At 45.3% G+C, this 22,017-nt stretch overlaps 3 protein-coding genes across 3 annotated transcripts; 1 reads left to right on the top strand and 2 right to left on the bottom strand.

Annotated features, from left to right (window-relative positions):
* The first annotated feature begins 1,202 nt into the window (after positions 1–1,202).
* LOC118789464 (protein lifeguard 3-like) lies at positions 1,203–8,688 on the top strand. Its single transcript, XM_036545898.1, has 12 exons — positions 1,203–1,463; positions 3,641–3,954; positions 5,078–5,148; positions 5,565–5,629; positions 5,994–6,047; positions 6,366–6,416; positions 6,515–6,554; positions 6,828–6,865; positions 7,056–7,143; positions 7,451–7,546; positions 8,018–8,071; positions 8,154–8,688. Exons 2-12 carry the CDS (start codon positions 3,657–3,659, stop codon positions 8,301–8,303), a joined length of 1,005 nt encoding a protein of 334 aa, XP_036401791.1. The 5' UTR covers positions 1,203–1,463; positions 3,641–3,656; the 3' UTR covers positions 8,304–8,688.
* Positions 8,689–10,092: 1,404 nt separating this feature from the next.
* si:ch73-71c20.5 (DUF4748 domain-containing protein) lies at positions 10,093–11,732 on the bottom strand. The gene is made up of 3 exons (XM_036545999.1): positions 11,659–11,732; positions 10,593–10,827; positions 10,093–10,308 (listed from the first exon to the last, which is right to left on the bottom strand). Exons 1-3 carry the CDS (start codon positions 11,702–11,704, stop codon positions 10,149–10,151), a joined length of 441 nt encoding a protein of 146 aa, XP_036401892.1. The 5' UTR covers positions 11,705–11,732; the 3' UTR covers positions 10,093–10,148.
* Positions 11,733–13,173: 1,441 nt separating this feature from the next.
* mcm6 (minichromosome maintenance complex component 6) lies at positions 13,174–21,216 on the bottom strand. Its single transcript, XM_036545460.1, has 17 exons — positions 21,037–21,216; positions 20,358–20,504; positions 19,742–19,852; positions 18,845–19,094; positions 18,193–18,358; positions 17,921–18,066; positions 17,395–17,545; positions 17,056–17,197; positions 16,478–16,619; positions 16,280–16,387; positions 15,443–15,598; positions 14,683–14,811; positions 14,430–14,591; positions 14,080–14,212; positions 13,786–13,953; positions 13,402–13,541; positions 13,174–13,319 (listed from the first exon to the last, which is right to left on the bottom strand). The coding sequence occupies exons 1-17, from the start codon at positions 21,132–21,134 to the stop codon at positions 13,197–13,199; spliced, it is 2,472 nt and encodes an 823-aa protein (XP_036401353.1). The 5' UTR covers positions 21,135–21,216; the 3' UTR covers positions 13,174–13,196.
* Between the last annotated feature and the right edge of the window lie 801 nt (positions 21,217–22,017).

A 22,017-nucleotide genomic window follows, 5' to 3' on the forward strand; every position in this document is an offset into this window, starting at 1 on the left:
AGCTACCTCTAGTTTTCTCCAAAATAGCACCATTATGTAACGCGTAATTGTTGTTCTCTGGTGAAAGGGGCTCCCAGGTCTTATTTTTTGTTCATCCTTATTATTCTTATTTGTTTTATTATTAATGTATTTATTTGTTTTGTTGATTGCAGCTGTTTTGAAGCTAACTAAAGAAGAGATTTTTGTACTGCCGTTAATATTGCAGTACCTTAACCCGTGATCAATACCTCTGGCACATTAACCTGTGATCTAACTCAGCAATCAACAAACAATAGCACACCTTGTGGAGTTACCATCATGTCGCGTTTAACAAACGGCGTTACACGTAACAGGTTGTAATATTTACCAAATACGTCAAAGTCATTCGTTCTGTTTCTAGTACAACATTTTGATAGGTGTGTTGTCCTAGAAAACGTGTCCCTGCGTAGCTGGGTAGTCCTACTTAATAACACAGGTTACGCATATACACTGATCAAGGTACGACCGCAGTGTCACCTCTGCACAGTGAGCGAGAAATATGCTGTTCACAAACCAAAAACTGAATCTGAACTGAATCCTGAATCTTTTTTTATTTTTGTTGTTGTTGTTTTTTATTATTATTTTTAAGATTGTTCAAATTACTTCACATGGTTTCCTTTCCGTCTGTTCATGAATGGCCACTATAGAATAGGATAATGAAGTTTTAGAGATCTGTGAATTTGTCCAAGATATTTCTTTAGGTTTAGTATGTTCGATGTGCCAAATATATCATTTTCGGCACGGGACAGAGCCATACATCAATTGTAATGTGGGTGTTTGAGCGCCACCTAGTGACCAGTGGGTTAGATGAAAGAAATTCAGTCAGTGAGAAATAAAGTCGGAACAACTACATGGTTGTCTGCAGCTCATTGCTACATTAACATATGGAAACAAGTGTAACGGCAGCTACCGAAGTAGACACACTGTAGCGAAGCAGCTCAGATGTCTTGGGGTAGTTTTTCTACCGCATGGTTAAACCTCAATTACACGTATATATCCGCTAAACAAATAAAGGTAAGAACAACTGAGACACAGTTAAAGGTTTTAAAATGTCGAGAAGGTCAGAGAGGTAACTAATTACTGAAAATCGGACAGCCAAAGCCCTGCAATGTCTCTTTCTCCCGGCTTATTTGTTGCGGAAGGTGTGACATAAGGAATGTGTTCCGGCGACTCTGCCTGGATTCGGAACTCCACCTACATCGTATGGTGGTGAACATCTCGTCTAAATTCCAGGAAATGTTAGCCTGCTCGGGCTAACATCTGCCAGAACCGAGCACGAACAAGGCGGGGGTCAACTTGGGCAAACTTCCCTTGGTAATATGCGCTGGAAACCAAGCAGATCTCGATAACGTTAGTTTTAAAGCAACTTGTATTGCTAGTCAGCTCACAACAGCTTTTCAAAAAAATTTTGTTTGTGTTGTTGTTTTTCCAGGAGTTTTTCAGTGGTAAGTAAAAGTGATGGTTGTTGTTTTAAGAGCGACGTCATACTGTAAAACGTTTTAACGAATACTGTCATTTTATTAGGCTACTGGCTTATTGCAACGCACAAATATATTTTAACTTTACATGCGCTCCTTAACGATGTCTCGGGCACCTTTTCATTTTAGGTTAAGATGGCTTGAGTTCCGAAAGTCGGACTGATCGCAATGTCGGAATGAACGAGCGGCTGGCTAGCCATGAAATTAGTCTACGACTTGTTCATCTTTATTCCATTTTATTTACTAGTTATCGTGTATTTAGCGCCGATACGACCCTTAGATTTAACGACTGTATTTCCAGCCATATAATCACAAAGCAAGTAATTGTTTCACTTTGAGAGTTGACGCATACCTCTGGTCTGTTAATGAAGGCTGTAACTTTGTAACTATCAAACTGGAGGTGTCCGAATACAGGGTGATTATGTTTTAATGTTCTGCTTCAAAATACATTCCTCTTTGGTGAACGGGTGGAACTTTTAAGTGCGAGGTCGTGTGAAAAATATGAAGACATCTTAAACATCACTACCAAGGCCTGGAGGTCCACTGGAAAAGCTTCTTTTTATCAAACAAAACTTAGCGTCATTAAATATATTCTAAAACGAGACGAAACGCTGTAACCAACATGCGTTTCTTTCATCTAACACATTTTGTGTTCACACGCCATGAGCACAAAAGTTGCGTAACCAGAATCAGACACACGGTGACAGCGGGCTTACTCGCAGTTTTTTGTCGTTGTTTTGTAGTGCTGTACTAATTCACAACAAACGGAGTGTTTGCTGTGCATACACATCAGCAACGCACATAACCGCCCGAGGCTGTTGCGCGTCGTATACTCCTCTACAGTTAACAAAGCAAGTACCATTGTATGTATCTGAGGATGGGGTAATTGGCAACAGATGACTGTCATTCTAGTGCCATACAAACGACTTCGTAAACAATCTGGTGTTTCTTACTGAAGCTTCGCTGTTTCTTACTGAAGCTTCGGTTAATCGGTTTTCCTGTTTTACATAAAAGGATACTGCTGTACCAGTCAGTCGTCTGTCAGGATAATGTATTAATCAGAGTAAGGGGGCGACTGAGGGCAAAAACGTGTAAGCACCTTGCACTGCTTACCTAAAACACGCAGGTTCTGGGTGGAAACTGAAAAAGCCTGGCTGCTGTGCGGTTTGGTTTCCGTTTGTTTGGCCTCCTTGGTTATGTAAATGGGTAGAAAATTATCTTTATAGTTTATGTTGTTGTTGCCTTGTAGTCAGAGAAAAAATGTGAGGTAAAGGCGTTACGATGTTTTGCCATGACTACGATCTGATCTCATTCCGTTTAGGCCTAGTCTCTGGTGATCTAATGTGTTAATAGAAAAGACAGGCTTCTGTTACACCAGTGAACATGTTGTCAAATTGAATTTGACAGTAAATATTATTTGTAAATGTTCATTTTTATTTTCCTCATGTGTCAACCCCATTGGTAGGGTACTTCCTTTTATCTCTTCATGCTAAAATGTATTGTTGAGTTCTAACACACATCACCTAATATGCTGTGGCAAGACAGTGAGCTATTTAGAGGTTTTTTTGACTGTTAATGCATACATTTTATTGTAGATCATGGAGAAGTGGAAATGAGCAATTACTAGCGAACCCCTGACAGTTAAAGAGATTATTTAGTTGACCTTGCCAGAGTTGCGGGCTTAAGATGAGCAGCGGCTGAGCTCTCCAAAACATTTTTTTCATTGTTGTACGTCAACATGCTGAGAGCGTTGCTGCGCCACCACCTGCTCTTTGGAACCTTGGGCAGGAGAAGCAACGCGTGCTAACACTTTCCATGCACACTTGCCCCTCCCTGAGAGAGAAGCTATGTTTCTGGAGACAGTGAAGTGTCTTTGACAGGGACTAAGTGGCTGGTTTGCCTGGAGTTTCAGTTTTCCCTGAGCCCTGCCCAGCTGGGAGGGACGCCGGCAGGCCGTGGCGGGGTGAATTACTCAATGACATCATCATCCTCGTGCAGAGCAGAACAGTCTGTCCCACGTCAGTGTGACTCTGCGAGTCAGTATGGAGCTAAATTCAGTAGGAGCGGAACAGCAGGCCGGTAAAATGTTTCAGCGAGGAGCTGCTGGTGCAGTGTCGAGTAAAAGCTGTTCTTCTGTTTTAAAGGAGTGTGTGGATCAGGATGTCCAAGTCGGATTTCCCACCAGGCTACGATGATTCGAGGAGCCCTCTGTATGGCCCCCAGGGTGGGGGCTACCCCCAGCCCCCACCGTACGGATTCCCTGCCTTTGGGGGCCAGCCTCAGCCCGGTCTGAACCCCCAGGGCCCGGGCATGTACCCCGGACCCCAGCCGTCAGCGCCCTACCCAGGACAGCCTGGCATGTACCCCCCGGGCCAGGGGTACCCTGCTCCCAGCATGCCACCCATGATGCCCCCTGTCATGCCACCAGTGATGCCCACCCCCCCCTCAGACACCTCAGGTACCCCCCTCTTCCTGCTTAGACAGGCCTCCTAATGTTGCTTCCTCATCTGATGTACCTGTTGTGTGATTAGCATCTGGTCCATATTCCTATTACGTTATATAAGGAATGGTGATGGATGATCGTGCTGTGTGCATCCCTGTTTTTAATGTCTGTGGAATTTTTTCTTTGTTTTGCTTTGTTCTCTTTTTGACATTTTTGTGTGAAAAAATCTGAGGGAAAAAATGAGTCCACTTGTCAATCAAGGAATGAGGCAGGGTGATCCAGGTCCCTTAAATTTAACCTGTCAGGTGTAACATTTGTGATACGTGAAGATGCAATTGATTGATTGATTGATTGATTGATTGATTTTCTTAGCAGGCAGTCTTATCAGAGGTGGCTTACAATGATTACACATGTTGTCGCCCACTGAGATCAGCCTTTAGCAGAGTGACTGAGGGACCAGGTCCTGCCTGATGATGTCACAGCAGGGCTTCACCTGTGTGCGGAAGGCAGAGCCCTGCGGAGCTGCAGTGAGCATGCTCGGACACAGGTGTCTCTCTGTTCATGGCAGAAAGCATTCACCACTGCTGTAACTGCCTTTGACTGTTCTATGGGCACCTTTTATATACCTACCCCAACATGTAACCACAGACGTAAAAGATAATATGCAGATGTCCCCAGCAGAGTCCTTTATCTTTTCATATGTCCATCATTGTTTTGGAAGACCTGCTGCTATGATTGAGTAGGACTGAGTACTGAGATGGAGGTGATGGTATGGATCACAGTGAAGAGCAGATTTGCTGTGAGGATGTGTTGGTGTATCTGCTCTGTGCTGTGAGGATGTGTTGGTGTAGACTCTGTGCTGTGAGGATGTGTTGGTGTAGACTCTGTGCTGTGAGGATGTGTTGGTGTAGACTGTGCTGTGAGGATGTGTTGGTGTAAACACTCTGTGCTGTGAGGATGTGTTGGTGTAACTGATAGACACTCTGTGCTGTGAGGATGTGTTGGTGTAGACTCTGTGCTGTGAGGATGTGTTGGTGTATCTGCTCTGTGCTGTGAGGATGTGTTGGTGTAGACTGTGCTGTGAGGATGTGTTGGTGTAGACTCTGTGCTGTGAGGACACTCTGTACTGCTGTTGCAGGGGATGCGGAGGGCTTCGCCGCCCCCGGGGGCTGGGACAGCTTGTCTGTCAGGCATGCATTCATTCGCAAAGTGAGTAACACTGTGTCAAACATGCAGATTTCCAGCTCCTCTGTAGCTGACAGAGTAAATGCCATTTCACATGCATGTAGCTAGTATATTTTTAGAATCCTAACTCTTTTTTTTTGCATACATTTTTTAGCATACCCTAACCGTAACCCTAACCTACCTTTGTCTTGTAACAAAATCTGATATCTTCAGGTTGGCAAAGAAATGGTCGACCAGACCACTGCTGTAACGTTTCTGTGTTTATTTTGGTTTGCATGTCTGAGTGTTCTGCTTTTTCACACAGAAAGTGTGTTCTTACACATGTGGATGGGCTGCAGTGCAGTCTAGAAGTAGCACTGCACATACTGGAGAATGCTAGTGCAATGCTGGAAGGTCATTATTTCATTCCCTGACTGACTGCTGTCTCTCCCCTGTGCTAGGTCTACCTTATTCTGTCCATTCAGCTCTTTGTCACAGTTGGCCTTGTTGCTGTTTTCACATTCGTGTAAGTAGGGTACAAAATATATTATTCAATATTTTTAATGAAATTATTTAAATATTAAATTTCATCATAATTTTACATGATGCGAATGCTTGTTTTGTCAGTTTACATTGGCTGTAGAAAGTAGCTGTTTTTCAGTAAAATCCTCATTATGTGAAATTCCGTGGAGAATATATTTGTGACCCAAGTCTACATTCTAATTTTACTTTCACTTTTTGAATGTCAGTTGATCCAGTTAAAACTCGCTGTTGTGGGCAAAATCTGGAGTGCTTTTTTTTTTTTTTTTTTAATGGAACAGGAATTTTTTGTTATGGAATATAAAGCTACGCCTTTGACACCAGGTGAACATGTATGTCTTTGTTTACAGCAAACCGGTTAAAGGCTTTGTGAGGGAAAATCCAGGAGTGTACTGGGCTTCATTGTAAGGACTTTACAAATAACTCATGCCTGTAAAATGAAATAAAATATTGAATATCAAGCATTTGTTACATAAATTTGTGTACTATTTAAAATGGGTTGTATTAACCAACTCTTCAGACTAGTGATAGTTTCCAAATGATAGTTTCATTGTGCACATTCCAAAATCCTTTCTTGTTAAACAGACCAAGAAACATGATTGAATGAATTTGTGGCTGAGACAAGACAAAAACTCACAAGGAGAATTAAAAAACAAAGGCATTTTTACTGTATGAGGACGGTTCGACGGGTAGTGATGAGCTCTCTCTTTCTCTCTTCCCAGTGCTGTTTACCTGGTCACTCACATCGTTCTCGTCTGCTGCAAAGGACCAAGGTGGGCAAAAGCTTCCTGCTTCCAGCTGATGAGCCATAACTCATAGCATCCCAGCCCTGCCTGTTCTAACCCTGCCAAACCCTCTGCTCTGCTTCTAGGAGACGCTTCCCTTGGAACATAATCCTGCTGGCCATTTTTGTAAGTATTTATACAACGGGTGCCACTTGGCAGAGGGAAACTGACTTTGAGGCGCATGGAGTTTGCGATGTATAAGGGAACACAGAGAGCATGTGGGCATATGCAAGAGGGTCTCGTTTGAGTCGTAAAGTGAATGCGTGTCGGGGAACTCACAGTATTTCCTACCCTTCTGCTCCTCTGCAGCAGGGGAAGCTCTGAAAGGGCACACAGTGGTGACACTGCTGGAGCCTCACATCTCAGTGATCTCTGTTTCTGTCGCCCTCTTTTGAACAGACGCTCGCCATGTCTTACATGACGGGAACGATCTCCAGGTTTGTCAGATGCTGCCTTGCTTTTTATACATCAGTTCCTCATATTTTTGTCCCTGATGTAAGTCCCAATGTCAGATCAAAGATAGACATCTGAAGTATGTCAGCTGTGTAGTTCTGTGGTGTAAGATTCATATCTTTTCCGTACACAATTACTTGCACATTTAAATCGCCTGTTGTTTTTGTTTTGCAGCTACTATGACACAAAAGCTGTGTTTCTGGCCCTTGTGATAACCGTGGTCGTGTGCGTCATCGTCAGTGTGTTCTGCTTCCAGACCAAGGTAAAACCGAGTGAGAACGCGCTTCGTCAAAGAAGAGCAGCCCCAGCACATGATGGTGTGGATGTGCAAATCAGCAGCAAATAACGACCTCCATCTCCATCTCATGGAAGAGGGTTTTTGTTTAACATTAGTCGCCATGTCGGCATCTTTATCATTTGCCCTTCTTCACCACGTGGTGTATAAAAGTTATTTTACTGAATCTGTTCACAGCAACTGTGACATTCGTTAAACTGATAGATCATGTATACTGTCAGATGGTCACATTATTACAGGGGGCGATTGATTGGAGCCATTTGTCTTCTCCCAGGTGGATTTCACCTCCTGTGGGGGCCTGTTCTGTGTCCTGGGAATCGTTGTCATGGTGACTGGAATCATCGCTACCATTGTGCTTTCAATTAAATATGTAAGTCTCTTCATCCTCTTCATCCTCGCTGAAATGCTCAGAAGTTAGGCAATGGAAGTGCCTGTACATCAGCATTTTGTACAGGTTTTGCACAGATAGCCAATTGGTATCTATTTATTAATGAAGTAAAGCATTGTCAGTTTTTATAGTGCATTTAATCACTTATGCTTATGATATGTAATACATTCTCTCTTGCTCATATTTCATCACATGAAAACTGAAAAACATAGGACTGCAACTACATATCAGAACAGTTATGTCAAAATTAAATGCGGAAATAAACTCATGGAATCACAATATGATGAGATTTTTCAGGCATGGTGTTCTCATAATGGAGACACTGGCACTCCTCTGTTCACCTTGAGCTCCAGGCTGTGTTGTCAGGCTAACACTGTGCACAGTCGTGCGTAGCTATAGTGAGCTGCGGGGTCTCGGATTACTCTGTCAGTGACACTCTTTTCAATCCACCAGATCCCCTGGCTCCACATGGTGTACGCAGCCATCGGTGCGATCGTTTACACCCTGGTGAGTTTGGCCGGATGCCTGCCATGGCTCGTTAAGAGTTCCTGCACCGGAACTGATGTGCTGACAGATTTGTGTCTCTTAGTTTTTAGCCTACCACACACAGCTCCTCATCGGAAACCGCAAGCACTCCATCAGCCCTGAGGAGTACGTCTTCGGAGCTCTCTCACTCTACGTTGACATTGTCCAAATCTTCCTGTTTCTCCTGCAAATCATCGGAGCTGCTTCAAAATAAGAGTCCCAAGGCTCTGTTGTGTAACTGCCTGACAGCTAAAAGAGGCACGGCATATATTACTATTTAAAAGGTCAATAAGGGCTGTTTTTAGGACAATGCGACTTGAAGAAAAAGTAGATTTCCAAAGAATCAGACTTCTATCCAAACTGTTTCACAACAGCATGGGTCTGTTTGTATTACAAAGTGCACTCAAAATGTGTATTGAGAGTTTTTAAAGGCAAAATTACATAACTGAGTTTAGTTGGTTCATAAGTGATACTTCTTGATGCACTGTATGTTAAATCTAGTATATATTTTTAAATTATCTGTTCCTGCTCATTTCTATTATACCTTCCTGTTAAACGTAAGCATTTTGGGCTTCATTTAATAAAAATAATCACTTTCATATAGTTTACTGATAAAGTCCAATCTTGTGTACATCCTTAGCAGTGGTGATTATGTGCTTGTTTTGATTTTTTCCAACACTGGCAGTTACTGCAGTCTTTAGAACATGTACAGACATACCTTCAAAGCATGTTATGCATCATTGTTGTACTTGTAAGTATACAGTTCTGAAATGTAGAGGAAATCTTTTTCTGTTCTGGATATTATAAAGATGTGTCTTTTTTGGTGCTCAATAAATGTATCATTTTTCATTGACCACGTGTTGTTTCCCGTTACCTGTTCAGGTAACCTGTTCGGATGCATGCAGTTCACCTGGCAGAAAGCTGTAAAACGTCTCAGGCACACAACTTAAATAATGAATCAGTCATGTGCATAAGAATACTATATAATTTATATGCTAAAAGGACCTTACCGTCACAGGGCTCTGGTGTCAAAATAGATGGTATCTATCTGTCTGTTTTAGGAAAACCAGGTGCATAAGAATAATCGAATGTCTTAAGAGATTCTGAAGTGTGTCTTAATCCCTCTCTAGATTAAATCCTGCCTCAGAGAGGCAGTCCTGCCAAATGAGAGTTGGCTCTCCAGGCATTTTCCACTGAGAAAAAACAGGGGCGTTGTCCTTTAAACAGCCCGACGGAAAGTTATCTGACCTCACCCAGCAGCTTCCCTTTCAACGGAGGAGTTACACCCCCCCAAAGCCCCGCCCACAACCCTCCTTCATTTCACGGAAGTAACTCAGTCTGCCTGCTTCAATGTGAAGATACATTATTTTCACACCATCTTCCTCTGAAGTGGAAAGAAACAGCCAGTTTGGCAGCTGTCTTTCTCTAAAATTGGTCGTCCTGCATTTCTTTTCTATATTAAAATACATATTTATTTTTTATTTCACTTTTACAGCACATAAGTAAACATAAAGCTCATAATAACATCATTTCAATCATTATGAAGCAGGGATCATAGTGTACAAATGTTTACATATAATTCACCACTTTATGTACCACAAGTTTATGAAGTGATGCAATCATCTTTCATTTCCCCTAATAGTAATTACATAAGTGGAAGTTTACCCCAGGGTTATATGTAGTTATGCGTTCTGTGTAAACTGGTCTGGATAAGAGCTTCTGCTAAAAGACGATAAGGTAATGTATGCTGAACAAGTTTAGGGTCTTTAGAATCATTCATTTAGGCTTGGTACCCGATTCTAACACATTTATTCAACTACTGGCGACATTCTTATCCCTGCGCCACATATTTCCATAACATTTCGTTGTGACCACACCGCATAATTATGCCTGCACTTTAGATCACCCAGCTAAGCCAATGATGTAAGCACAGGACTTTTGACAGGTCTTCATAAAGTGAACACTATGATCCGAAACAATAATGTTCTTTGAATGCGCCAGCGGACACAGCTTCCCGAGTAATGGTGCCGGTTTCTCTTTGTAAATAAAAATGAAAGCGTCATTCGGCTTTGGTGGCTGCTCGGTATCTGTCGCTCTCGTACTCCCCTTCATTCGCCCTTTTCATCCGCTGTCGGATTTTCAGCTGCTTCAGCCGGTTCTTGTCAACCTCCCTCTTAGCGAGAATGAACCCAATTATTCCCGAGGGCAACCCAATCATCCTACAAATGCAGAAAAATGGATAAACATAACCTGTCAGCCCAACCGAAATCCTACCAGTCACGAGTAACTGACATGAGTGAAAGACCAAGATGAAAAACCGGCTACGAACGAAACTTTGGAGAACATCCGTAATACCATAATGTGCTTATTTGTCAACCGACTTGTAAATCTAGTGATTAAAATCAGCGTGTTAAATAATTAACTTTTAGATATTAATACGGCTGTGTGCTTCGAACAAAGAACAGTATAAAGCCGAATGCATTTGCATCACAAGTGTTTTTACCAGGCGTATCCGATTTTGACCATGGGGTTTTTGGCCTTCCTCTTGGGAATGTATTCCGGCGGCGGGTGGTGCAGCTCCTCGGCTGCTTTCGGGGGCTCCGTTTTTGCGCACCTCAGCCGCGTCCCGCAGTGGACCGATCTGCGGAGCGGGACACCCAGACATGATCCCAGTCTCTGCGCTTCAGGGGCAGCAGGTCGATGCGTCCATAGAAAACGGCCTGATATCTGACATAAACCTTAAAAATAAACAGTCAGTGATCAACAGCAATGCAACAGGAACAGGTAAAGCAACTGAACGCAGTACCGGCTATTACTTTAACGCACTAAACTGGAAATGCTAACTACCTGCAGTGCATGCGGGAAGATGCGCTCCATTACGTAGCTGTTAGGTATGTTATGTAGCTTGCGAGATGGGCTCTTGCCCTGTTCAGCTCTGCGTATTACCCTTTGTTTCAGGGTGCAAACGGGAGGTTAAAATAACGCTTTTTATAACTGTCGTGCAGATTCTGCATAGATTCGTTGACTAAATGATGACAATGGCGCATACTATTCAAACAGTCCACCGCCTGTCAAACGTTAGGCCTACAATTCAAGCCAGCTTTTCAGATGTGTTAAAAGATCTGCTCTGTACATGCGGTTAGCTAAATTAAAACTAAATTTATAAAAAGGCGAACGAAAAAGACTAACTTTGCTGGTAAGTTTTTACCGTCTTTAGACTTCCCACCCAGTTAAGCAGCGTTTTGACCACCTTAACGAGCTGTGGGACCCAGAACCGGTGGCTGGTTGGGTAACGTTTTTTAAAAGCAATACATTTAATGAAGCCCTGTAATACTGGGCATAAGTATATTTCCATGTTTGAGTTGCCAGTCAGCAGTAATAGCAGGTTAGGGTACTAGTCAGCCGGCTGAATATTATCTTATTAGCTTGCTACTGCGACTAAATGTTGACGTCTGTGAACACTTATCCAACAAAAGCTCATGACAGGCTCACGTTAATGTCTTTGCGATTTACCACTGTTTAATCCTAATATTCACAACAAATGTCTTTGAAAGCACGTCGACACGTACCTCTAACAGCCACCGACCTCAGTAGGTTCCTACAGGGCGCCGCCATCTTTGTTGTGTAAACTTCTCAGGCTGCAGTGCGCATGCGCTTGTTCAGACACGGCGTTTTCACGTGACACGAAGTCTCAAGTGCACGCGCAGTTTCAGTGTCCTCAAGTCACCGCCATGAAGGCTCGGGTTGCGTGGCCATACAAGTACACACAGAATCCTGGTACGACACCGTAAGATCAACTAGTAAAATGTAGGCATTTTGCACCTTTTCCTTATGTTTTTATTCTTCTTCATTAATGTTCTTATCAGTGACGTCATCGCAAATCCTCCATTGCCCACAAGAATCCTTCTTGCCGTTGGTCTGGCTTTTCAAGACAGCGGGACTTAATTTCATCTGTTCCTTGTAAACAACTGTTGCAAAAACAGATTTTTCCATTTTACGCATTGTGTGTATCTAAATACAGGTTACATTACATTACATGGATTTAGCAGACGCTGTTATCCAGAGCGACTTCCAGCACAGCAGAATAAGTGTATCCATTCAAAATGCATGTACATGCATGTAATGTATTGTAAATATAGCACTGTAAGTTGACAAGAGGGCTGGTTATAAACTTCTTAATGAGTACATCTGAAATAAATGCCCTGTGGAAATGATGGAAAACAAAGTATCAAACATGCTTAAATTTAGCACTTAACCCAGTATGTTACCGACCTCTTGTGATACTTCACGATAACTACTCTAAGCATAGCGATGCACTTACTTTGATGAGCATTAAACATCCTCTGCTGCAGAGACACTCAAACTCTCTGACCAAACTACAGACAGTCCCGACTAAAGGGGGAAATCAGCCGATTTTAACACTAACCTTAAATGAATGAATGGCTTTATCCTTTCTAACAACGAGGACATCTTTTGTACACGAGAAATGATTGCAGGGTCAGATGTGATCTTGATCTCTTACATTTACCTCCATTGTCGTTTCACTAAATTTAAACAGCAACTTGGCACCATGAGGCATCAGCATGTAACACACATTCTAATATGGTAATAAAGCTGTCTTTAGGACAACAAGAAAATGAGAAATCCATGCTGGTGTTCAGTGAGGGAGACTAGAGGTGAAGGGTATTTATTCCATAGAGATTTCTATGACCTTTCTGGGCAATTTTACAAACAATGACAAACATGACACAATAAGCATATCAAAAGTACAAAGCTTGAACATTGCGGTTGCAGCAGAATAAACATGCTACCAAACTAGATTTCAGAGCTTTAAAAGAAACCAGGAATGTAAAATCAAACTTCCATTCACCAAGTAAAAAAAAAAGCAATGCTTTGCATAAATCAAAGCAACATAAACTTTCTCATAAAACTGTTTAAAATGCAGAGCAATGTACCCTATACTACCCTCAGGAGTAATGGGAAAAATAGCTCATTTTAAAATTTCAAAATCTTTACACAATTGAGTAACAAAATGAAAATGGCATTTTACCACATTTTACTGTTAAAGTCTAACTGGCGGTAAGTGTGGGGGAGGGGGAGGAATGGTCTAATCTTCCAGTGCATAGTTGGGGTTCACAACCAGAACCACCTCCTCTTCCTGGGACTCCGGCTCGGTGGCCTCTGAAGAGCCCTTCAGTCCGGTCTGTGTCAGTTCAATCAGAATGTGGTCCTGAAAGAGAGAGACTCATTAACTCCATAGAATCAGAGAGAGTGCAGCGACAAGACGTATCAGAGCCGGCGTGTTCACTCACATAATGCACCAGTCTGTGGATAACTTTTTCAATTATCGTCTTCTTGTTAATGAGTTCTTCCTCCGAGTCAATTTCAGATTCGATTTCCTTCAGGTACCAGTTTATCACGGCGCTCTTCTTCAGGCCAGACTCATCGTCATCTGCAATTTAAAAAGCGAGATGAATTCATATTCATATCAGGCAACATTTATCCCCCCCGAACATCAGTAAGTCTAGGCACTGAAGGAATCAAAGTAGTCCCTGCATGGAAATTTAACAATCTAAAAAATGAAGGAGAAAAAAAAAAAAACACATCTAAAATACGCCTGGGAAACGAAATTTTAATACTGATTCCTCTGCATTGCTGTAATGTTTGGTCACGTCTTGGTGCCCGCGTTGGCTCACCCTCCTCGGCCCGGCGCAGGTGTAGGACGATCAGGTTGGAGATTCGGCGGTACTCTGCGAAGGACAGCCGCAGCGAGGGCTTGGCCGTGCCGTTGGCGTCTCCGTTCTCGGCGTGCCCGTTCACGTGCCCGTTCATGTTCTCGTGGTGACCGTTGGGTACATCGTGCCCTGGTGAAAACAAAGCTTTGTTAGAAAATTAAATCAGCCCACAGATTCCATCAAATCTACAGCACATTCAGCCTTTAGCTGGGAGTACAGAAACTGAATACTGTCTGCGGCAGACATTTCCAATACCGTTTACTTCATTGGCTTCTTCGTCTTCCTCTTGCTGCTCATCTTCCTGCTCCAGGTTGACGTCCGGCGTCTCCACGCGGATGATGGACTTGTTGAGCAGCCTGAAGGCCTCCTTCACGTGCTTCGGCTGGACCTGCAGGGCAGCCAGTCAGGATTTTATTAGACACCACGTCTGTGACTCACCCACCAGGAAATCTTTAACTACCTAACCGGAGACCTGTTCACAATTTACTCAGCTGGTTATCTGTAACTGTGGAACCGAAGACATGAAAGCTTTCAGCTGCTAAGGAGGAGATTCTCAGCCTCCGCGTACTATAAGCTGAATCGCTGCTGTTCGGGCCGGGCCGCACCTCGTCGCAGCAGTGCATGCGAGCCATGGCCTCGGACAGGCGGATCATGCTCTCCAGCTGCCGGACCGTGATCCGCCAGGCCGACTTGGTGACGCCGGAGCCGTCCCTCTGACGCAGACGCTTGTACTGCTCCACGATGAAGTCCTCCGACTCCGTGGAGATCTGCGGCACAGGTTGGGCGTGAGAATGAGCAGGGAAACACGATGCATGTGAAAGAGACAGGGACACAACAGAGCGCTTAATGACGGCTTACCTTTGGCTTGAACTGCCGGGCAAACAGCAGGTATCTCCGAATTTCATCCAAAGTGTAGAGCCTGTCGATTGAGTCCTGAACTCTGGAATGGAGGTCTACTATACGTCTGGCAATGGCGTAATCCGTGACCTGGATTTAAACAATAACATTTCAGGCAAGATCTACCACACATGCATAAGCCCTGTTAGCTTACTGCAGTCCTATGTAATGTATACATGTTACCAAGTCCTTTCGCCCGAGAGATGTTTTTCCAGATTCCGTTTTAGCCAATCTGAGCATTCAGTGGTGCATTTTCAGGATTAAAGTAAGCCTTCTCATGTATCCCCTCTACAGCCCTTTATTAATACAACATGTCCAAAATTATGCATCACAATTTCTATCCAGTGCCAGAGCAGCCGTGCAAGCAGCAGTTGTGCAGTGATACGCAGTCGTATAGGGGAACTACGGTAACAGTGATACACAGTCGTATAGGGGAACTGCAGTGTGCAGTGATACGCAGTCGTATAGGGGAACTGCAGTGTGCAGTGATACGCAGTCGTATAGGGGAACTGCAGTGTGCAGTGACACGCAGTCGTATAGGGGAACTGCGGTAACAGTGATACACAGTCGTATAGGGGAACTGCGCAGCAGTTTGCCGTGTGCAGTGATACGCAGTCGTATAGGGGAACTGCGCAGCAGTTTGCAGTGTGCAGTGGTCATACAGGAGCAGTGCGGTAATACACAGGGAGCGTCGCCGCAGGAGGAGCGTCCCCGCCCTCACCTCGTTGCAGTCGTCCACCAGGATGAAGAAGAGGTCGAACCGGGACATGATGGGGGCGGTGAGGTTGACGTTCTGCTTCAGGGACTTGGACCTGTCGTAGCGCCCCCCCACGGGGTTAGCAGCGGCCAGGATGGAGGTGCGAGCGTTCAGAGTGGCCTGTATGGGGGAGGACAAGCACGTTAACTCTCCAAAAAGAACTCTTAAAAATGTTCGGGTAAAGCACACCGCAGCGGATTAAAGCTGTTAAACTGCTGTGTTTTACACAGCTCGAACGGTGCAATTCTGAGAGCTGCAGCTCCTGGTCTCCTCATGCTCTCCCCAGCTGCACACGGACCACATTCCAGTTAACTAACAAGCTCCATCTGCAAACCCCAGCATGAGGGAGGCTGGGGTGAGAGAAAAGGCCGGGAAGGACTCCATGTAAAAACGCTCATTAGAATGCATTACACAGTGTGCTAGTTACTCAAATGACGACACTTTAAGCAAGGTAATGAAGTCCAGCGCAAAACTAATAATCAATACAGATAAATGATGAAACCTTACACCATTCGGCAGGTGAATGTGAGAGACTGCAGTGCATTTAAAATGCAGGAAAACCGTCAGGGGCAGCAGCTGCTGTGGCTTTGGATGAGCTGACACCTCACAGGGCCACTGCTCCTCACTCCTGGGGAGGGCAGCTGCTTCTCTTCCAAAGCAAGACCATGAACCAGCAGCAGGGCCTGCAGGCCAGACACTAAAGCAGCCCTGCTCCACTGTGCTGCTGAAGATGCACTCGACCGTATAAAACAGACGATGGCCGGTGGATGCAGACGGTCCTCGGACGTTCCTCTCCCTCACCTTGACCCCCGCTTTGGTGATAGAGATGGTCTGCTGCTCCATGGCCTCATGGATGGCCACCTGGTCCCTCATCTCCATCTTATCGAACTCGTCGATGCAGCACACGCCCTGCAGTGAGGGAAGAGGTGCCGTGTGAGAAGGGCCCTCGTTTTAAACGCTCGTCTGGACGAAAGAGCAGGACGCGGCCGGCTCACTCACGTTGTCGGCCAGCATCAGAGCTCCAGCCTCGATGACAAACTCGTGTGACTCCTCGTCCCTCACGACGGCGGCGGTCAGACCCGCGGCGCTGGACGCCTTTCCGCTGGTGTAGACGGCCCGCGGGCTGAACTCCTCCACATGCCTGAGAGAACAGAGACTGCTTACACAACCCTGGCTGATCTACAGATACTCTACAGCTCACCAGATATTCAGCTCCCTAGGGGGTTTCATAGTGGGTAACAAGAGGGTCTAGTACCACCCATGCTGTAATTGTATTGCAGACCACACCCTTTAATATGCATAATCAATCAGCAAATCAGAACACACAGCTTCAACATGGGCAGAGACAGAACTCTGAAGCATACAGAGCTGAATATCACATCACTGTAGAAAATCTGCAACAAAACTCTGCAAACAAGGAAACATCTGAAAATGGGTAGTGCTAGAATATAGTTTAAAATGAATCCAATTCTATAATAATGTTAAATCCACCCTTGACTGGACCCACACTACACACACTTCCTGCAGAGCATAAAGCCTACTCCCCTTTAAAACCCGGGTTTGGAAAGTGCTCTCACTTGAGGAACTGGCTCTTGGCGGTGCTGGGGTCCCCCACGACGCACACGTTGATGTCCCCTCGCAGTGACGTCCCCTCCATGGTGGTCTTAGGAACCCCACCAAACAGCATCAGGAGAATTCCTCTCTTCACCTCGTCGTTACCTGAACAACCAATCAGCTTACAGTCATGTGACTACACTCAAACAAGCCAATAAAAACACATTACTCTGGAAAACAGTCTTCCTATGTTGTTGATGTCTGGCTGTCAGATACTGAAAAGGTGACTGTGTGCTCCACGCTTTGTGGACTGCCTGTGAACAGTGGGGAAGGGTTAGGGGGTTAGAAGGTTGCGGACTGACCGTGGATGGTAGGGAAGAGGCTGGTGCACAGGTTGTGGTAGAGGTTCTTGTCTTGACTCATCTCAAACACCTTCTCCCACTCCTTCACAGACATCTGGCTCTTGATGCTCTCAGCTGTCTGCTCCTCGTCCCGGATCTCTTTACCCCCAAACTGCAACACCACAGCCTAGCTCAGTCCCAGATCACTCCCCACACCCCCCAACAGCCGCAACAACCCTAAGAGCCCTAAACCCTAAGCCCTAAAAGCACAGCTACCACCCAGGATTACCGAGCCAAGGCTGTTAACTCTGGGGTGGGCAGCCAAGCTCCTGCAGTTAAATGTTCCTGTAATTTGGCTCAGAGCTCTTAAGCACACAACTGGATCAATTATCAAACACAATAAAATACTGTTGCTTGCCTGAGGTCTTTAGAGTAGGGTGTTATTGCCACAAAGCTACACCGTGGTGCTGTTAGTAACAGGCTACACAGCTGTCCATAGCTGTTGCAGTGGGGTTGTTAGCAATAGGCCACACTGCTGGTTACTTACCCTGGGGTTGGTGGGTGCCACGTGGCAGGCCAGGAAGGCTAGCTTGTAGGAGAGGTCTCGCACACCCAGGGCCTTCAGCCCGCGAACGCCCTCGTTCTCGTAGCCCTGTGCGCCACCCGTGCGAGAGCTGGTCTCAGCACGAACACCTGGAGCAAACGCGTTGGCGTCAGCATGCAGCGGCTGTTGACTGCACTGAGCGTTCAGGTTTCAGGTGCTAAGCTAACATCACCCAGACTGGAGTAAAGCATCCTAACATGCTACCAGGCTGTTACCTGGGGTGGAGAGCTGGGCCACGTCCGGCACGACGATCAGGGAGCCCACAAAGTCGCACTTGTCCCCGGCCTGGGCGGACTCCACGGCCTCAGCCCGCAGGATGATCTCCAAACTGCGGGGGATGGAGCCCCGCGGCAGCTCCGCCTGCGTCTCCTGGATACGCACCTGCGCAGCAGGGAGGCAGCCATGCAGCGTTAATGCGACGTTAATGCAACGTTAATGCAGGGAGAATCTCCCCGCTTTAATCCATCTGGGGTCATTATGCCCATGTCCACAGCTAGCTAGCTGTAACGTGTGGCTCGAATGAAGTGCTAACCATACATTACTCTTATGCTGCACGCAATGCTATCAAGTAAGCCGTTTTGTTAAACAGGCTAGCTAGTCGATTTATTCTGCTAAACCAAATACAAATCTCTTAGCTCTTCTGTATTGTAATTTTAAACATTTATGTTAAAAACACCAGCTCTCAAAGACAGTTGTCTGAAAAACTACCTCTTGTTTCTCTGAGAATAGAATACAAGCGAAGAACGAATTAATGCTGAAGCCAATCCTCTAAAATCCACCACCAATTTAGACCCCAGACCCCCAACAGATCAGACTGTGCCACAGGAAGTGACCTCAGTGTTACAGGAAGAGGAAATGCCACCGGACCTTCTGGAAGTCGATGAATTTGGACCTGTTGGTGTCGAGCATGAAGCGGCGGCGGTTGCTGCAGACGGGGTTCCTGCAGATGCTGGGCTGCGTGTACTTGAACTGCTGCTCCACGTCGTGCAGCACCGTCTGGCAGTCCAGGCACAGGAACGAGCCGCTCACCAGCTCGGGGTGCACCGGGTGCGTGCGCACCACCTGCCCGCTGATCCGCACCAGGCTGCCAATCCGCGCCGTCGTCAGCTCCCGGATCCTGCGGGCCGCACCCACACCCCGCGGGGTTAAAAATCACTGCTGAACAGCACCCACACCTCGCAGGGTTAAAAATCACTGCTGAACAGCACCCACACCCCGCAGGGTTAAAAATCACTGCTGAACAGCACCCACACCCCGCAGGGTTAAACATCACTGCTTAACTGCACCCACACCCCGCAGGGTTAAACATCACTGCTGAACAGCTGTTGCTAAGAGCTTTGCTAGAACACTGAATCCTACTGTCTGAAGAGGCACAGAATGCTGTAGGCTAACAAGCAACTTATGAGGCAGGCAAGCTGAACAGCTGAGTCAATGATTAAACTTCTAAAAAAATATATATATATTATATATATATACCTTACAGATGAGCATTACTGAGATTTGACTCATGGAGAGAGTTATCACCTTAAACATTCCCAGCAGTACTGACCAGTGACCACATATCTCTAACACTTTAGTCACTTGTTTTGATTGTGGACAGTCCATCAGTGATGTGCTCAGTCACATACAGCTGACACAGGTACCATCCCCTGTATTTAGTAATCACAGATCTGTCCGTCATAAACACCTGCCGAGATCTTCTGTAACAGAAGCTCTCAGACCAGGGCCTCTGGAGTCGGGGTAGAGCTCTCTCAGATGGCTTACTTGTGTCTCGTTGGCACATCCTGGATCGCCACGTAGAACTCCTTGCTCACAGGAACATTCCCATGATCCCGTGCAAAATTCCGCACAGCACGACACAAATAGGGATACACCCTGAAGGATTTAAACAGGATCAACAGAATCAGGGACTGCAATGACAAAGAATTCAGCACCAACATCATAATAATGCACAGTACGGGTATAATATAAACTGACTTTTGGAGGAACGAGGAATATATGCGTATTTTATTAAGCTGAAATGAACATGAATTAATTTAACCCCTTAATTGCAACATTTCTTGACATACATGAAATACAACAGGGCCTGATTACTGGAGATCATCTGCAGAACCAAACTGCCAACCTTTTTTCAAACCAACAGTAGAATAAGGGTCTTCCAGGGTCCAAACCACTAACTGCGGGTCCCTATTCCACCTGCCGTATGTTCATATTTTAAAACACTCAAATTACCTGCTGATAGCAGTCAATGAACTCTGACAAGCAGTCTACGCTCGAGCTTTTGTGGTCGCTGCAGCCTGCCCTTCCGGCCTTTAAGGGGGAGGGGGAACGACTCATCAGGTGTTTAATTGATGGCGTGTGGCCGTGCAGCAGCGTTTACCTGTAAAACTCCTCCTGGATGGTGGTGGCGAGCTCTTGGTTGAACTGCTCCAGGTCCGCGAAACTGACGAGCAGCGTGTTCCTCTCCGGGCGGATCAGCTCCTCCGCGTCGCGCAGGTACTTCACCTCTCCGTCGCTGTTCTGAAACCTCCAAACGAAACACAGTGACGGCCATGAGCAATGTAGTGATTTTAACCCAGCGTGTACGGCAAACGTTGGCCGACCCACTCGAAGCAGCTAACACGCTCGGTAGCTCGTCTAGTTCAAAGTGGAGCAGCTCCCCAGGCAGCGGACTGCGCGACCGCATGCTCGAACACAGCCCGCACAGACAGCGCCGAGCGAGTGGAAACATCAGTTTGCTTGCTGACCATCGAGCCACTTCGCTAGCAAACGTGGCAATATCACTAGATATTAGATAGAAACAACATGATCAACACGAAGCCAACAAGCACCTTTTTCATTTACTTACTCGACTCCCAATATAAATTCATTTCACACAACAAATCGGCAAGTTGGCGAAACGTCGAGGAGAAACATTAAAATGCAATCCGGATATTAAAACGAGGAAAGTAATCGGCAAATGCTAACAATATACAGAAAGCTAACCGGTTAGGTGCCTAGCAAGCGAAAAATAACAGGATGCAAGTGTCCTGCTAGCAAACTGTTAAATATTTACTTACTCCTCTAAGAAAGCCTGGAACAACTTCTGGCATTTTTCTGCCAGATCATCCTTAATAATTTGCCCGGGATTATCAACGGTTGATTCCGCGATATCCATGTTTTCTTAAATTCAATAACTGTTAAAATGCACGCAGCAAAATTGTCAACCACAACACAATCGCAGCCCACTTCTTCCACAATGCCTACTTTTCGCGCCACAGACAAGTGTGACGTACTCTTTCCCGCCACCAGTAACCAATCCCTTTGCTCCGTTTCCACATGAGGGGGCGGAGCTATACGTGTTCACCAATCTAGAGTAAGGACTTGACTGTAGGCGTGGTGATAAAAGAGAATATATTAAATATGGACGGTCGCAATGGTAGAAATAGTTAGTGCAATGGGCCATTTGAAAAGTTAGGCCATTGTTAAAATTTCTGTCCTTAAGTATTCAAAGTTGCATACTTATTTGTCGCGATCGTCACAATATGCGTTTCATTTAGCCTCGGATTTTAAAGTCTAAAGGTGAATAACAGAAGACAGCAATACTGTGTAATTTAGTGTGCATCATGTATTTGGAAAAATAAGCTTAGTTTGAAATACTTATTTTTTTATATTTTTATTTTAAGAGTTTTATGCGCAGTGATTAGAAGCATTTGTAATGATGTCCATAGTAGTGTTACTGCAGTGCTAATGTGCTCGTGTGAGTGACGGGTCCTGTGGTAGTGTTTGCCGGGGTCAGGCACTGAGCATCCTGAGAGCGCAGGCAGGTTTTGGTGCATGTAGTCCCTTGACGCAATGATGCGGTCCGCAACTAACCCTGTGCCCATGTCTGCTTGTCCCATGACTGCCCATACCTGCAGTGTTTCACCAAAAAAAAAAGCCCTTAACTGTACCGCAGTGGCAGAATCCCATCCCAGTAAAGGAAATGAGGTTCATCTGCTGCTGTTACCCAGCAATGCAGCACTGATTACAACACCTTACACAACACATCTCAGCAAAGC

This window comes from Megalops cyprinoides, chromosome 14 (genome assembly GCF_013368585.1).
Source record: "Megalops cyprinoides isolate fMegCyp1 chromosome 14, fMegCyp1.pri, whole genome shotgun sequence".
Classification (NCBI taxonomy): Eukaryota; Metazoa; Chordata; class Actinopteri; order Elopiformes; family Megalopidae; genus Megalops; species Megalops cyprinoides.

Excerpts from the sequence above, each read along its gene's own strand:
- LOC118789464 (XM_036545898.1), top strand. The coding sequence starts at position 3,657 with ATGTCCAAGTCGGATTTCCCACCAGGCTACGATGATTCGAGGAGCCCT. Across the intron at positions 7,144-7,450 it reads TGTTCTGCTTCCAGACCAAG|GTGGATTTCACCTCCTGTGG; the intron begins GTAAAACCGAGT and ends GTCTTCTCCCAG. Across the intron at positions 7,547-8,017 it reads TTGTGCTTTCAATTAAATAT|ATCCCCTGGCTCCACATGGT; the intron begins GTAAGTCTCTTC and ends TCAATCCACCAG.
- si:ch73-71c20.5 (XM_036545999.1), bottom strand. The coding sequence starts at position 11,704 with ATGGCGGCGCCCTGTAGGAACCTACTGAGGTCGGTGGCTGTTAGAG. Across the intron at positions 10,828-11,658 it reads GAGGTCGGTGGCTGTTAGAG|GTTTATGTCAGATATCAGGC; the intron begins GTACGTGTCGAC and ends TTTATTTTTAAG. Across the intron at positions 10,309-10,592 it reads GTCAAAATCGGATACGCCTG|GATGATTGGGTTGCCCTCGG; the intron begins GTAAAAACACTT and ends CTGCATTTGTAG.
- mcm6 (XM_036545460.1), bottom strand. The coding sequence starts at position 21,134 with ATGGATATCGCGGAATCAACCGTTGATAATCCCGGGCAAATTATTAAG. Across the intron at positions 19,095-19,741 it reads GATGTGCCAACGAGACACAA|GATCCGGGAGCTGACGACGG; the intron begins GTAAGCCATCTG and ends TGCGGCCCGCAG. Across the intron at positions 17,546-17,920 it reads TGGCACCCACCAACCCCAGG|TTTGGGGGTAAAGAGATCCG; the intron begins GTAAGTAACCAG and ends GTGGTGTTGCAG.